The sequence below is a fragment of the Zeugodacus cucurbitae genome, chromosome 2, assembly GCF_028554725.1.
Source record: "Zeugodacus cucurbitae isolate PBARC_wt_2022May chromosome 2, idZeuCucr1.2, whole genome shotgun sequence".
Taxonomy (NCBI): Eukaryota; Metazoa; Arthropoda; class Insecta; order Diptera; family Tephritidae; genus Zeugodacus; species Zeugodacus cucurbitae.
The window spans coordinates 31573302-31586288 of NC_071667.1; the positions used below are offsets into that span (position 1 = coordinate 31573302).

At 34.3% G+C, this 12987-nt stretch overlaps 3 protein-coding genes across 4 annotated transcripts; 2 read left to right on the plus strand and 1 right to left on the minus strand.

The window, feature by feature from the left end:
• Positions 1 to 1692: 1692 nt before the first annotated feature.
• Positions 1693 to 3237, minus strand: LOC105215776 (60S ribosomal protein L15). Of its 2 annotated transcripts, XM_011189892.3 has the most exons (3): positions 3094 to 3237; positions 2540 to 2861; positions 1693 to 2221 (listed from the first exon to the last, which is right to left on the minus strand). In XM_011189892.3, the coding sequence occupies exons 2-3, from the start codon at positions 2846 to 2848 to the stop codon at positions 1916 to 1918; spliced, it is 615 nt and encodes a 204-aa protein (XP_011188194.1). In that variant the 5' UTR covers positions 2849 to 2861; positions 3094 to 3237; the 3' UTR covers positions 1693 to 1915. The 2 variants fall into 2 exon arrangements, with proteins under 2 accessions (XP_011188194.1, XP_054082050.1); XM_054226075.1 differs by lacking the exon at positions 3094 to 3237 and having other exon boundaries at positions 2540 to 2879.
• A 2815-nt stretch (positions 3238 to 6052) lies between these two features.
• On the plus strand, positions 6053 to 9307 carry LOC105215777 (60S ribosomal protein L10). Its single transcript, XM_011189893.2, has 4 exons — positions 6053 to 6212; positions 6264 to 6569; positions 6772 to 6934; positions 9079 to 9307. Exons 1-4 carry the CDS (start codon positions 6106 to 6108, stop codon positions 9241 to 9243), a joined length of 741 nt encoding a protein of 246 aa, XP_011188195.1. The 5' UTR covers positions 6053 to 6105; the 3' UTR covers positions 9244 to 9307.
• A 1706-nt stretch (positions 9308 to 11013) lies between these two features.
• LOC105215779 (transcription elongation factor 1 homolog) lies at positions 11014 to 12725 on the plus strand. The gene is made up of 2 exons (XM_011189894.3): positions 11014 to 11197; positions 12466 to 12725. The coding sequence occupies exons 1-2, from the start codon at positions 11082 to 11084 to the stop codon at positions 12596 to 12598; spliced, it is 249 nt and encodes an 82-aa protein (XP_011188196.1). The 5' UTR covers positions 11014 to 11081; the 3' UTR covers positions 12599 to 12725.
• The last annotated feature ends 262 nt before the right edge of the window (positions 12726 to 12987 follow it).

Sequence of the window (12987 nt, forward strand, 5' to 3'; positions counted from 1 at the left end):
TGTAAAAAAAATACAGATTACTTGAAAGCATTCAATATTTTATCGATATAAAAAGGGTTCCTCTTTACACTGAATATTACAGTAGTCGTTTTTATTTCCAAGTTTAAGAATAATGAAAACATTTATTTGGGCTTCGTTTTATCGAATGTGATGGCATAATTATTCACCACAGAAATATGGTAGCAAGAATTGAGCAACCACGTAAGTTATTTGACAGTTTCTCTAGTTGTTGTTTTTGCTTTTCATAATTAAAGCTTATTGGAATAGGGTAGCAAAAGAATAAAACGAACAAGTTATAAAAAGGCAGTACATCCGTATTAATTATGGAAAAGGGCACAATGAACAGAATTTAATTTAATATAGGTAATATATAATGTATTGTACTCATTTGTAAATATAGTGTAAATTTTTTTGATTTATATGATTTAGCGTTAGCTGTTTAAAAGGGACAAATATTTACACAATTTGAAAAAAAAACCTTAACTTCGTATATAGGTCTAATGTATTGTCTAATACCTGAGACAGACATGTAGTGTACATTGTAGTATGCTTCAGAAACCATATGTGTATCACCGGTTTTCCGAATTTTGTTTGAAAGCAAATGGTGTACTACAATAGAGTTCTAGAAACCATTGAAATTTTGTGGTGTTGTGAAATGTACTACAATGGATTGTATTGAACACACCCAAAGCTTTAAGCTCTTCTGCCACAATCATATGTTTTTTGACATTTTGACATGTAGAAAATAAATTAAATTCAAAATTAATTGATATCAAAAAACAAAATTTGAAAAAAAAAGTGAAAAACATGTAATACGTTTGTAATAATATGTAATATGTAATAATTATATTGAACAATAATATTTTAAGATTGCTTGAAGTTATAACTAAGTCAGGATAAATTTTCCTGCCTGTTATTCATAATTAAAATTTGCTTGAATTTATTTGTATCAGCTGATGAATGTAAACTTAGTACAATATACTACATGTGTGTTACTATGCCGGTTCATGGTTTCTAGAGCTTTTATTGTAGTACATGTAATAGTATGAAAACCATATGTCTATCTTAGGTATAAATATAGACAAATACATAAAATTGATAATGTAACAAATTTATATCATTATTATAAGAAGTGGCATTTTAATAACTGCATGATCTCTCTCATGTTTATTCATTGATGAAAGCGCATAAAATCGATTTGTATTTACAATAAAAATATATACATGCATATTTACTTATGTATAAATTGTATTTTCCATTCCCAATTTTGTCTATAAATACTTTAAAATAATTAAATTAAAATACTATTTAAATTACTGCCAACTTTTCGTACCATACCGCATTACAAATAATTATGTTGGGTATTCATCCCTATCAGAATTAATATAATTTAATTTCGTAATACTAAATAACAACATAATACTACCAAAAATTCGAATGGTAATAAACAATAATACACAAATTTTTGATTATGTGAAACCCTATTTGGGGAATATGAATTAGCTCAACATAGGCGGCCATCTTGGCTTAAATGTCAAAAGTAGTTTCTGGAGGTGGGTTTTTGGAGTTTCTCTACTTCTCTATACAATGATTCTAAGTGAATAATGTGCATTCAATATGGAGAAATACAATCGCAATCCCCATTTTTTTTATATTAAAGGCGAATTTCTCTCTATACAAAAAGGATATCGATTGATTTGTTAAATTATTTATTCAAAAAGCAGTACATTTTCAATTCGAATTTTTTAATGCTCTACATTTTCTATCTCATGAATTTGCTGGCTTTTCCTAACAATTCACAAGTAAACTACCAAATATCCAACAACAGCAAGGCTAAATGCCTCATGCCAAACAAGAAAGGAATTTTAGGTTATACATGTTTAATATATTTCGTAATATATTAAATAAATACAGGTTAGCGCTTGCGATGCATTTGCAAAGTATTCTTCCGTTTCCATGCAGCGCGGCGGGAACCTCCAATAGTTTGCGAATAACGGTAGCCCTTGCCAATTCCACGAGAGCTCTTGCCAGCTGAAGTCAATCCGCGAAGTTCACGATGTTTGTGAACATGCTTGCATAGCCAGTTTATTTTTGGGTCCCGTCTAATTGCATTATGGTGAATATCCACCAATATTACCTCAAAATACTTATAGGAGGCATCCTGAGCAACCCAGTAAGAATTCAAAACTCGCAGACCACCAAGTCTTCGCCCAACTCGTTCCTGTAATGAATTAAATACCATTATGTAGTCAAGCGCGTGTTTTCAACAACAAAAATAACTTTTTTTTCAATTTACATCAGACATCTAAGGAAGTTAAAAAAATCATCACGATTTTATGACATATATGTTGTCATCATTCATACGGTCCTGATCATACCAGGGTAATAGTCATATCTAAAACTAGTACTAGTAGTTGCTTTTAAATTAATAAAATTATGCAAAACTTAAAATATATTTTAAGAAAGAAAAATTATTATATGAAAAAATAAACTTAATTAAAAGACCTTAACACTAAATAATAAAATTTTCCATATTTACCTCGGCAATAGACTGTAATCCACGGTATGGTTTCAACTCATTTACTCCATGACTTTTTGGTTTACCATATGTGCATCCTTTTGGTACTGGACGTTTTCGTCCACCACGGCGTACACGAATTCTATAAATAACGTATCCTTGCTTAGCACGGAATCCCAGACGGCGAGCCTTGTCGGGACGGGTTGGCCTGGGCGATCTATGCAATTTCGTTAGTTGGCGGTACTGCCATACACGAATTCGAAGCAAATAACGCATAACATCGCTCTGTTTCTTCCTATACAATTCCTGCATATACCGATAGGCGCCCATCTTTCAAATAGACCTAGTAACAAAATATATACTAATTAAGAGTCACATCATCGGTCTATTTGTACATCGCTTAATATTTTTAAATGAGCAAAACTAGCTCATATTTTATTTTTTTATTTCAGTATGACTAAATCAACACCAGAAATTGGTCAGAGTGGTGCATAGCTACTAGTATCATCACTAAATTTAATGTCTTTAAACAGTTTTGAGATGCAAACTAAATTTTCCATCTTCACAACACTAACCTGATACGTCCACCTCACGCAAGATCACGACTTAAAAGACAGGAACATTGTTAAGTTGGCCGTAATGAAGTTTTTAGATACTAATTATATGACGTCTACACGTTCAAAAAAAAACTAGAGTTAAGGTGGAGACCGCTTATAGAATACCATAGTTGGTGTACAATATTTGAAGCTAACTATTGCATGCAATGAAATGTCACTTCGGGAGTGTGAAAGAAAATATTTCATATCCACAAAATATTCAGAGCGGTGACATGTGCAAAATGACGTAGGCTAATAGAAGTAACATAACGTCGAAATTAGTGCGTAAATACGAATGCGAATTGAAATTTTATGGCAACACACGGAAAATTTGGGCAATTAGACAGATGAATGAGAAATTTGTTTATGAACAAATCTATCAACACAAATTGGGGCGAATGCGCTAATTAATAAAATCAACCCCGCTAATGCAAATCAGTTGCTGTCTATCAAATGTCATGCGTCTGATGTTTTTATTTTTTATTTTTTGTTTAAATTGTAATTTAGCGTATTGAAATTCAACATATGTATTCATAATAAGTGTTGTTGGTATATCTACCATACATATTTAAAGAAATTAAAAAAAACTATAATATCTTTTTGCTCTGACTTTCTGTGTCAAATTGGAGCGTCCCACCTTACTAAGATTCTGATTTTTAGTATCAATAATATATACGTTGAATTGGTTAAGTGCACAGAATAAGACTTTAATAATAAATAATAAAAGAATTATCATATCTTGTGAACTCAACTACAGGCATTACAATTGCTTGTTATCTACAAAAAAAAGTGTAGTAGCAGATGAAAATGGGTGGAAAATGTAATTTTAAATTCTGATATATGTGCGAACTGTCAAACAAAAACTTTTTCGATATTTGTTTTGGCCATACTGGAACTTATACTGATTGCAGAGTCCTTAAAAATCTAGCATATTATAGAAAATCGGAAAGCAATAGTCAATGAGTTTGTGCTTGCATTGCAAAATAATGAAGTATGCTAAGTGCATTATTTGTAATGGTTAGCCATTTGATTGAAATGCCATACAACTCGGAAAAGAATTGCAAAAGAACTTATATCATAACTAAAATTTGATTATGTAAACATGTTATAAACTTTATTTCAAACAAATCAACTTAAAAAGAAAATGGTCCAAATAAATCACATTTATATATATATATATTTGGCGTAGGAACCGCTTTAAGCGATTATAGCCGAATCCACCAGAGCGCGCCACTCATTCCTCCTTTTTGCTTTTTGGCGCCAACTGGAAACACCAAGTGAAGCCAGGTCACTTTGCACTTGGTCTTTCCACCGGAGTGGAGGTCGTCCTCTTCCGCGGCTTCCTCCAGCGGGTACTGCATCGAATACTTTCAGAGCTGGAGTGTTTTCTTCCATCCGTACAACATGACCTAGCCAGCGTAGCCGCTGTCTTTTTATTCGCTGAACTATGTCAATGTCGTCGTATAAATCGTACAGCTCATCGTTCCATCGTCTGCGGTATTCGCCGTTGCCAATGTTTAGAGGACCATAAATCTTGCGCAAAACCTTTCTCTCGAAAACCCCAAGAGTCGTCTCATCGGATGTTGTCATCGTCCACGCTTCAGCGCCATACATCAGGACGGGAATAATGAGCGACTTATAGAGTTTGATTTTGGTTCGTCGAGAGAGGACTTTACTTTTCAATTGCCTACTCAGTCCAAAGTAGCACCTGTTGGCAAGAGTGATTCTGCGTTGGATTTCAAGGCTGACATTGTTGGTGTTGTTAATGCTGGTTCCCAGATAAACGAAATTATCTACAACTTCAAAGTTATGACTGTCAACAGTGACGTGGGAGCCAAGACGCGAGTGCGCTGACTGTTTGTTTGATGACAGGAGATATTTCGTCTTGTCCTCATTCACCACCAGACCCATACGCTTCGCTTCTTTATCTAGTCTGGAAAACGCAGAACAAACGGCGCGGTTGTTGCTTCCGATGATATCAATATCATCGGCATACGCCAGGAGCTGTACACTCTTGTAGAAGAAATAAATCACATTTACTACAATAAAAGAAACAAATTTTAGTATATCGTCCCACGATTTCGAGGTTCAAATGGGCATGGATGGATAGAATAGGTCCTTCAGATTACGAATACATATAATAATTGCGATCGAGATATTCGTATTTTATGTTGATAAATTGGCAAATTTGATCTTGCAATTTCTCGATTTATAATTAATTTTTCCATAAAGATAACCCTGGTCGAGCCAGCACCGGAGATTATCAAAGAGGTGGAAATGATAAGTTCTTCCGCCTATAATTACATTTCTATTAGTTGCCTTTGGCCACGTTTAAAAAACTCTTTTGCATTTCCATTAAACGATTATGGATAATATTTTTGAAATATAATCCTTCTTTTTTATTTTTTATAATCGTTTGCAAAATATTTGATATGTTAACATTTATTTTGTGTCAGCATGCAACCCTTTTGTTATTGTGATATTGATAAAATTGAATATAAATTAAAATGCTTATTTAAGGCTAATATCGTAATAATTAATATAAACTAAATATGTAGAAACAAATTAGTGAAGTGTAAATATTTGTTAAGTATTCGGTGAGAAATCACATGTTAAAAATTGTTAAGTTTGCGGCGGCTATGGTTATATTTATTCGTATCTGGAGAACATCATCTATCCGCCAATACCCATATTAACCCCGACGTGGGAGGTACATTAAGCCGCCCCAATTTACTAATGTCATTAAATGGATTCAATAACGCTCTAGAAATATGAATATAACAGCTATTTTAATATGAATACATTTAGAGATTAATTGAAACATATGTTTTTTATGAAATAATTTTCGAAGTAAATGTACTTGTTGCCAATTTATTAAGCGTAAGTTCCTTTCCATAAGAGATATTTTGATTTGTCGGGTAACGTGTGGACGTCTATTAAGTATCTGTCTAATATCACAAATTTTTGTAAACGCATATCTATTAATAATATATGAAACTCTATCAGGTAGTATTTAAGTTACTTCCTTTTCCTTTGACTTCTTTTGATAGAAGTGGACGTGGATCAATTTTTAAGATGGGTCGGCGACCAGCGAGATGGTATGATAAACCAATTTTTGTTTTATGAGTGTTTAATAAAGTTTTCTACAGTTATCGCTACTGCAAAAATAAACCTTATCCAAAATCAAGATTTTGTCGTGGTGTCCCAGACCCCAAAATTCGCATATTCGATTTGGGCAGAAAGAAAGCTTCGGTGGAGGATTTTCCTTTGTGCGTTCACTTAGTGTCTGATGAATATGAACAGCTTAGTAGCGAGGCCTTGGAAGCTGGCCGCATTTGTTGCAACAAGTATTTGGTAAAATACTGCGGCAAGGACCAGTTCCATATTCGTATGCGTTTACATCCATTCCACGTGATTCGCATTAATAAAATGTTGTCGTGTGCTGGAGCTGATAGGTGAGTAAAATAAAATTGTGAAATTGAAATCAGGTTTTAAAATATGTTCAACTATGAAATTTAAAGCACTTTTATATGATGAAAATACTTTGAGCACTGGGATATGATTCAAATGATTATTGACAATATCTGAAAATTTTCATTTTAACCAATAGTTTTACTAAAAGGAGGAACTGATTTCTAATAAACTTTTTTATTATAGGCTTCAAACAGGAATGCGTGGAGCGTTTGGAAAACCACAGGGTACAGTCGCTCGTGTTCACATCGGCCAGCCAATAATGTCGGTTCGCTCAAGTGATCGGTATAAGGCCCAAGTTGTTGAAGCTCTTCGTCGTGCTAAGTTCAAGTTTCCCGGACGTCAAAAGGTGTGTATTTAAGTATTGATATATATATATATATATATATATATATATATATATATATATATATATATATATATTTGGCGTAGGAACCGCTTTAAGCGATTATAGCCGAATCCACCAGAGCGCGCCACTCATTCCTCCTTTTTGCTTTTTGGCGCCAACTGGAAACACCAAGTGAAGCCAGGTCACTTTGCACTTGGTCTTTCCACCGGAGTGGAGGTCGTCCTCTTCCGCGGCTTCCTCCAGCGGGTACTGCATCGAATACTTTCAGAGCTGGAGTGTTTTCTTCCATCCGTACAACATGACCTAGCCAGCGTAGCCGCTGTCTTTTTATTCGCTGAACTATGTCAATGTCGTCGTATAAATCGTACAGCTCATCGTTCCATCGTCTGCGGTATTCGCCGTTGCCAATGTTTAGAGGACCATAAATCTTGCGCAAAACCTTTCTCTCGAAAACCCCGAGAGTCGTCTCATCGGATGTTGTCATCGTCCACGCTTCAGCGCCATACATCAGGACGGGAATAATGAGCGACTTATAGAGTTTGATTTTGGTTCGTCGAGAGAGGACTTTACTTTTCAATTGCCTACTCAGTCCAAAGTAGCACCTGTTGGCAAGAGTGATTCTGCGTTGGATTTCAAGGCTGACATTGTTGGTGTTGTTAATGCTGGTTCCCAGATAAACGAAATTATCTACAACTTCAAAGTTATGACTGTCAACAGTGACGTGGGAGCCAAGACGCGAGTGCGCTGACTGTTTGTTTGATGACAGGAGATATTTCGTCTTGTCCTCATTCACCACCAGACCCATACGCTTCGCTTCTTTATCTAGTCTGGAAAACGCAGAACAAACGGCGCGGTTGTTGCTTCCGATGATATCAATATCATCGGCATACGCCAGGAGCTGTACACTCTTGTAGAAGATTGTACCCTCTCTATTTAGTTCTGCAGCTCGTATTATTTTTTCCAGCAATAGATTGAAGAAGTCGCACGATAGTGAGTCACCCTGTCTGAAGCCTCGTTTGGTATCGAACGGCTCGGAGAGGTCCTTCCCGATCCTGACGGAGCTTTTGGTGTTGCTCAACGTCAGCTTACATAGCCGTATTAGTTTTGCAGGGATACCAAATTCAGACATCGCGGCATAAAGGCAGCTCCTTTTCGTGCTATCGAAGGCAGCTTTAAAATCGATAAAAAGATGGTGGGTATCGATTCTTCTCTCTCGGGTCTTTTCCAAGATTTGGCGCATGGTGAATATCTGGTCCATTGTAGATTTTCCAGGTCTAAAGCCACACTGATAAGGTCCAATCAGTTCGTTGACGGTGGGCTTCAGTCTTTCACACAATACGCTCGACAAAACCTTATATGCGATATTGAGGAGACTTATACCACGGTAGTTGGCGCAGATTGTGGGGTCTCCCTTCTTATGGATTGGGCAGAGCACACTAAGATTCCAATCGTCAGGCATGCTTTCTTCCGACCATATTCTACAAAGAAGCTGATGCATGCACCTTATCAGTTCTTCGCCGCCGTATTTGAATAGCTCGGCCGGTAATCCATCGGCCCCCGCCGCTTTGTTGTTCTTCAAGCGGGTAATTGCTATTCGAATTTCTTCATGGTCGGGTAATGGAACATCTATTCCATCGTCATCGATTGGGGAATCGGGTTCGCCATCTCCTGGTGTTGTACTTTCACTGCCATTGAGCAGGTCGGAGAAGTGTTCCCTCCATAATTCCAGTGTGCTCTGGACATCAGTTACCAGATTACCTTCTCGGTCCCTACATGATAATGCTAAGTATTGATATATGTATATATAATATGTTTAGTACAATAGAGTACGAATGAAGTCTTACGTATTAGCGATTATATGTCTTGCACACCCACAGTTTTTGAGAAATTCGACTTTAAAGTTCCGCAATTCAAAAATTTTGACAGCCTATTTCACTATATTTGATGCAATTTCGCTCATTGCTTACTTCAGTTATTTAAATAAAACTGTAAACATTGAAACAAATTCACATTTTACTTTCAAACTCGCATTTGACAAGATTTATGTGTTTGCATTTATCAGGAAAACGTTCGTTGTCAAATAGAAACCATATGAATGAGCAAAAATTCCTTGTTTGTAAATATTAATAATTAATTATTTTCAGATCTACGTTTCAAAACGTTGGGGTTTCACCAAGTATGACCGTGACCGTTATGAGCAATTACGTGATGAAAACCGCTTGGAACCCGATGGATGCAATGTCAAATATCGTCCAGAGCATGGTCCCATAGCAGCGTGGGAAAAAGCACAACGCGATGTTTATGCTTAAAAAATTATTAACTATATATAAAAATGGTTTAATAAATAGAGCAATAACACTTGCATATTTTTAATTCTTTGTATCACTTATTTGAGAAAGATAATTACCGTAAGTAAACAACCTCTTGTCGAAATAAACCGTGGTGGGGGGGGGTTGGGTGGGGAGAGGGGGATTAATTTAAAAGAAAATAAGCAAAACTGCAGTATCTTCCAAGCTGAGAGAATTGTTGGCAGCATTGTATAGCATCGGCTGATAACCCTTATACATACCAAACCTGCCATTGACGCTAATAGCAAAAACCGACTGCTATTTAGCAGTTGTAGTTAAAACTCCATGCAGTTGAATTAAAAAAATATTAATAAATGACCCTATTAGGGTTAATAGCTTAGACATACGGCAGCGTTAATTTGTATTAGAGGCGTTGATTTACTTTAATTCGCGCATTCATCCATTTCAAAGCAAATTAGTAATGCACAAAAATTCCGTGCATTTAGCTGCATTTACAAAATTGCCAACTTACGTGAAGATTTGGCAAATAATTAACCAGCTGTTACATTTTAAACGAAAATTTGCCCATTATATCAATAGGTTCGTTGACCTTTTGTCTTAATGACTCTTCAGAGGACTAAAAAGATAAAAAGTAGGTATTTACTTCTTCTAAAAATTCATATCAAATTAAAATCAATAAAACAATATTTTTATTTTTTAGTGACTCTTTTTACCATTGTGAATGGTCTAAATGTAATATGAGGTATCCGCATACTCTCTTGTACGAATTCAACTAGATAACTCTGATGTTGTTTTCACATAGCAAATTTTTGACAAGAAATCAACGCGTAAAGATAACGAGCAGAGAAGTGACCAATCGAATATAGCTATTATTTCTTCAATTCGTGTAGGCATCATTTGCGTTGCAAGCATAAATATTTTTGCTTAGCTAGTTTAAGCCGAATACTAATTTTCTAATAATTTTTTGTTATATTAGGGTCATTTGTTTACATACAGACGGAAATTTACTTTAAAAAAGCTGTAAATGATTAGCTAAGCGTTGTAGAGAAGCCAATAGAGCACACTATCCAGTAATTGAAATGTACAGCCAATACTTATAGTACCACCAAAAATGTCCTGTACATGCCAAAATGTATTCTTAAGCATCCGCAATAACTATAACAATACCAACGAAAGTTGGTAGAGAAATACTTAAATCTGCGCAAAAAAAGTCTCGATTTGCGTCCATGCCTTTCTTTAATCAATTTAAATGTATTGCAAGTTATAAAAAATAAAAATATATGCTTGTATTGCTCTTTTTGTCAATAATTTCTTGTTTGAGTCGTTTTGGCAATTGTGAATTGTCTAAATGTGTAAAGCAAAATTTAGAGCATTTACGCAAGTGGCGATAGAATTTTTAATGAGATATCCGCAAACTGTATTGTACGAATTCAACTGCATAACTTTGGTGTTGCTTTCACGTGTAAAATTTTAGACAAGCGAGCAGCGCCCAAATCCCGCTAGGAAGTTAAAACTAAACAGATAAAATTTACTAAAGTTCAAGTATACATAAGTATTCCTTTTAATATTTTCGCAAACTACACTGTAAGACATCTTCTCGACAAATATGTGTTAATTCTTAATCTATTATAGTGTAAGTATTATATTTATAAGTGATTTGTTTAAACTTATGTTTAATTAAACATTTTTTTTTTTAATGTGCCGACAACTCTTTTCTGAATACCAATTAAGCACGTGTGAACACAGTACTACTTTCATTTATTTGAGAACATTTACTGTCTCGATTAATTAGTCGACTTTTAGCGTATCACTTTTTGTTTATATCTTAAAAAGTAATAATGGGTCGACGTAAATCAAAAAGAAAGCCTCCACCAAAAAAAAAGAATATCGAACCTTTGGATCAACAGTTCAATTGCCCATTTTGCAATCATGAAAAGTCCTGTGAAGTAAAAATGTAAGTATATCATCACGACGTCGTTATATGAAAAATATGTAGAAGATATAGATGTGAATCCTTTATTATACTGAAACAGCTGGATAATTCTCCATTCCCCAGTAGTAAATACACTTAAGGCCTCTTTACTGATTACTAACACAAATCACCTCAATCTAGCTGCTTCATTCAATAATATTTTTCAGAACTTTACACATTTCACATTTGTGAAAAGTCTTAGTATCGTTGTACCGGTAAAAAGTTTTGACGAATAATTTCGCAATAATTAATAGAAAGAGCGGTATATGAGCGGTGGATAATTCTCCTTATTACAATAGTTTGAAGTGAAACTTCAAAGTTAAGAAGAATTAAGTGAGGTCAAAATTATCCCTCAACAGGTCATTCTTATAATACGTACTGGACATCAAACAATTCGTTGACCAAGACTTTGGACAGACAGACTTTGGACGGTTTTAAAAAGGCTCAAAATACATTCTCAGCGGAGCCATAAACTTCGAAAATGGGAAAATCAGTCATTGAATTACCCTAGCAGTCATATACTACGTTTTTGCTGATGTAGTATAATTTGACATTTAGAATTCGAGAAATGAAACATAAGGATATGGAAAATTGGCATTCATTGAAATTTAAAATCGTAATGTGTGGCAAATTTAAATAAATTTATTTGTACGTTTGTCGTGAAATTACTAGTTTTCTGTGCATGTTTCTAATGCGCACGTACTTAACAACGGCACGATTTTAGTTACTGGGGCGCCCAAAGGCCAAAATAAATACTTAAAAAAACAAATCTTGCACCGTTTACGAGATATTCGCACATGAATATCGGATTATAGCATTTATTTTTTTGAAGCGCGGCGAAGGCCTCCAATGTATAAAGTAGTTTTACGCGAAAGAACTTTCCACTTAAATAAAGAGTTAAAAAATGTTTATTTTCGGCAAATTAACATAAAAATGGCCTCAAAAATTGGGCCCCAATAACTAAAATCTCCCCTTAACAACTTATAAGAAAGCACTGTTTAGGCACAATTATTAGAATTATAAATATTAGTTAAATAAAATGTATACATCAATAAACTTTGGAAAAAATAAGTATTTCGCACCAAAAACCATGAAATGAAGTAAATATCGTTTGAAAAATCTAGTGAACAACAATCATATTATTTAATTATATCGTAATATAATAAAATATAAAGTGTATAAGTCAAGTAAATCTAAAACTCATATGTATGTTCCCCATTTTTATTGCGTTATTTCATTTTATTTTTCAGGGATAAAAGCCGAAATACTGCAAAAGTTACTTGCAGAGTTTGCCTCGAGGATTTCCAAACCAGTATAAACTTTTTGTCTGAGCCTATTGATGTTTATAACGATTGGGTAGATGCTTGTGAAACTGCTAACTAATTCTGAATTCGTCTTTGTGTAATATTATTAGCTAATTAACAGGCATTTTAAAATATTAAATAAACATAATTTTTTTCTTTTATAAGAAAGAAAAATAAAATCAAAAATTTATTTAATATAATAAATATTTGACCGTAGCGATATATTTATATAATATATTTAAAAGAAATCGTATTATATTAATTTGTTTAAGAATTGAAATAATAATATTGGGTCTATAACTATACCTGTTCGGTTTGTCAATAGATGGCGTAACTTGATTACATATTATTTCATTGTTCAAATATTTCGAACAAAATATTTCTTTGCGCGTATTTTTCAGTATGTACCATTCATTTGAAGCGTAAACACCAATAAATGTTTACTCTCAAGTATGTCGAACTTTGTGC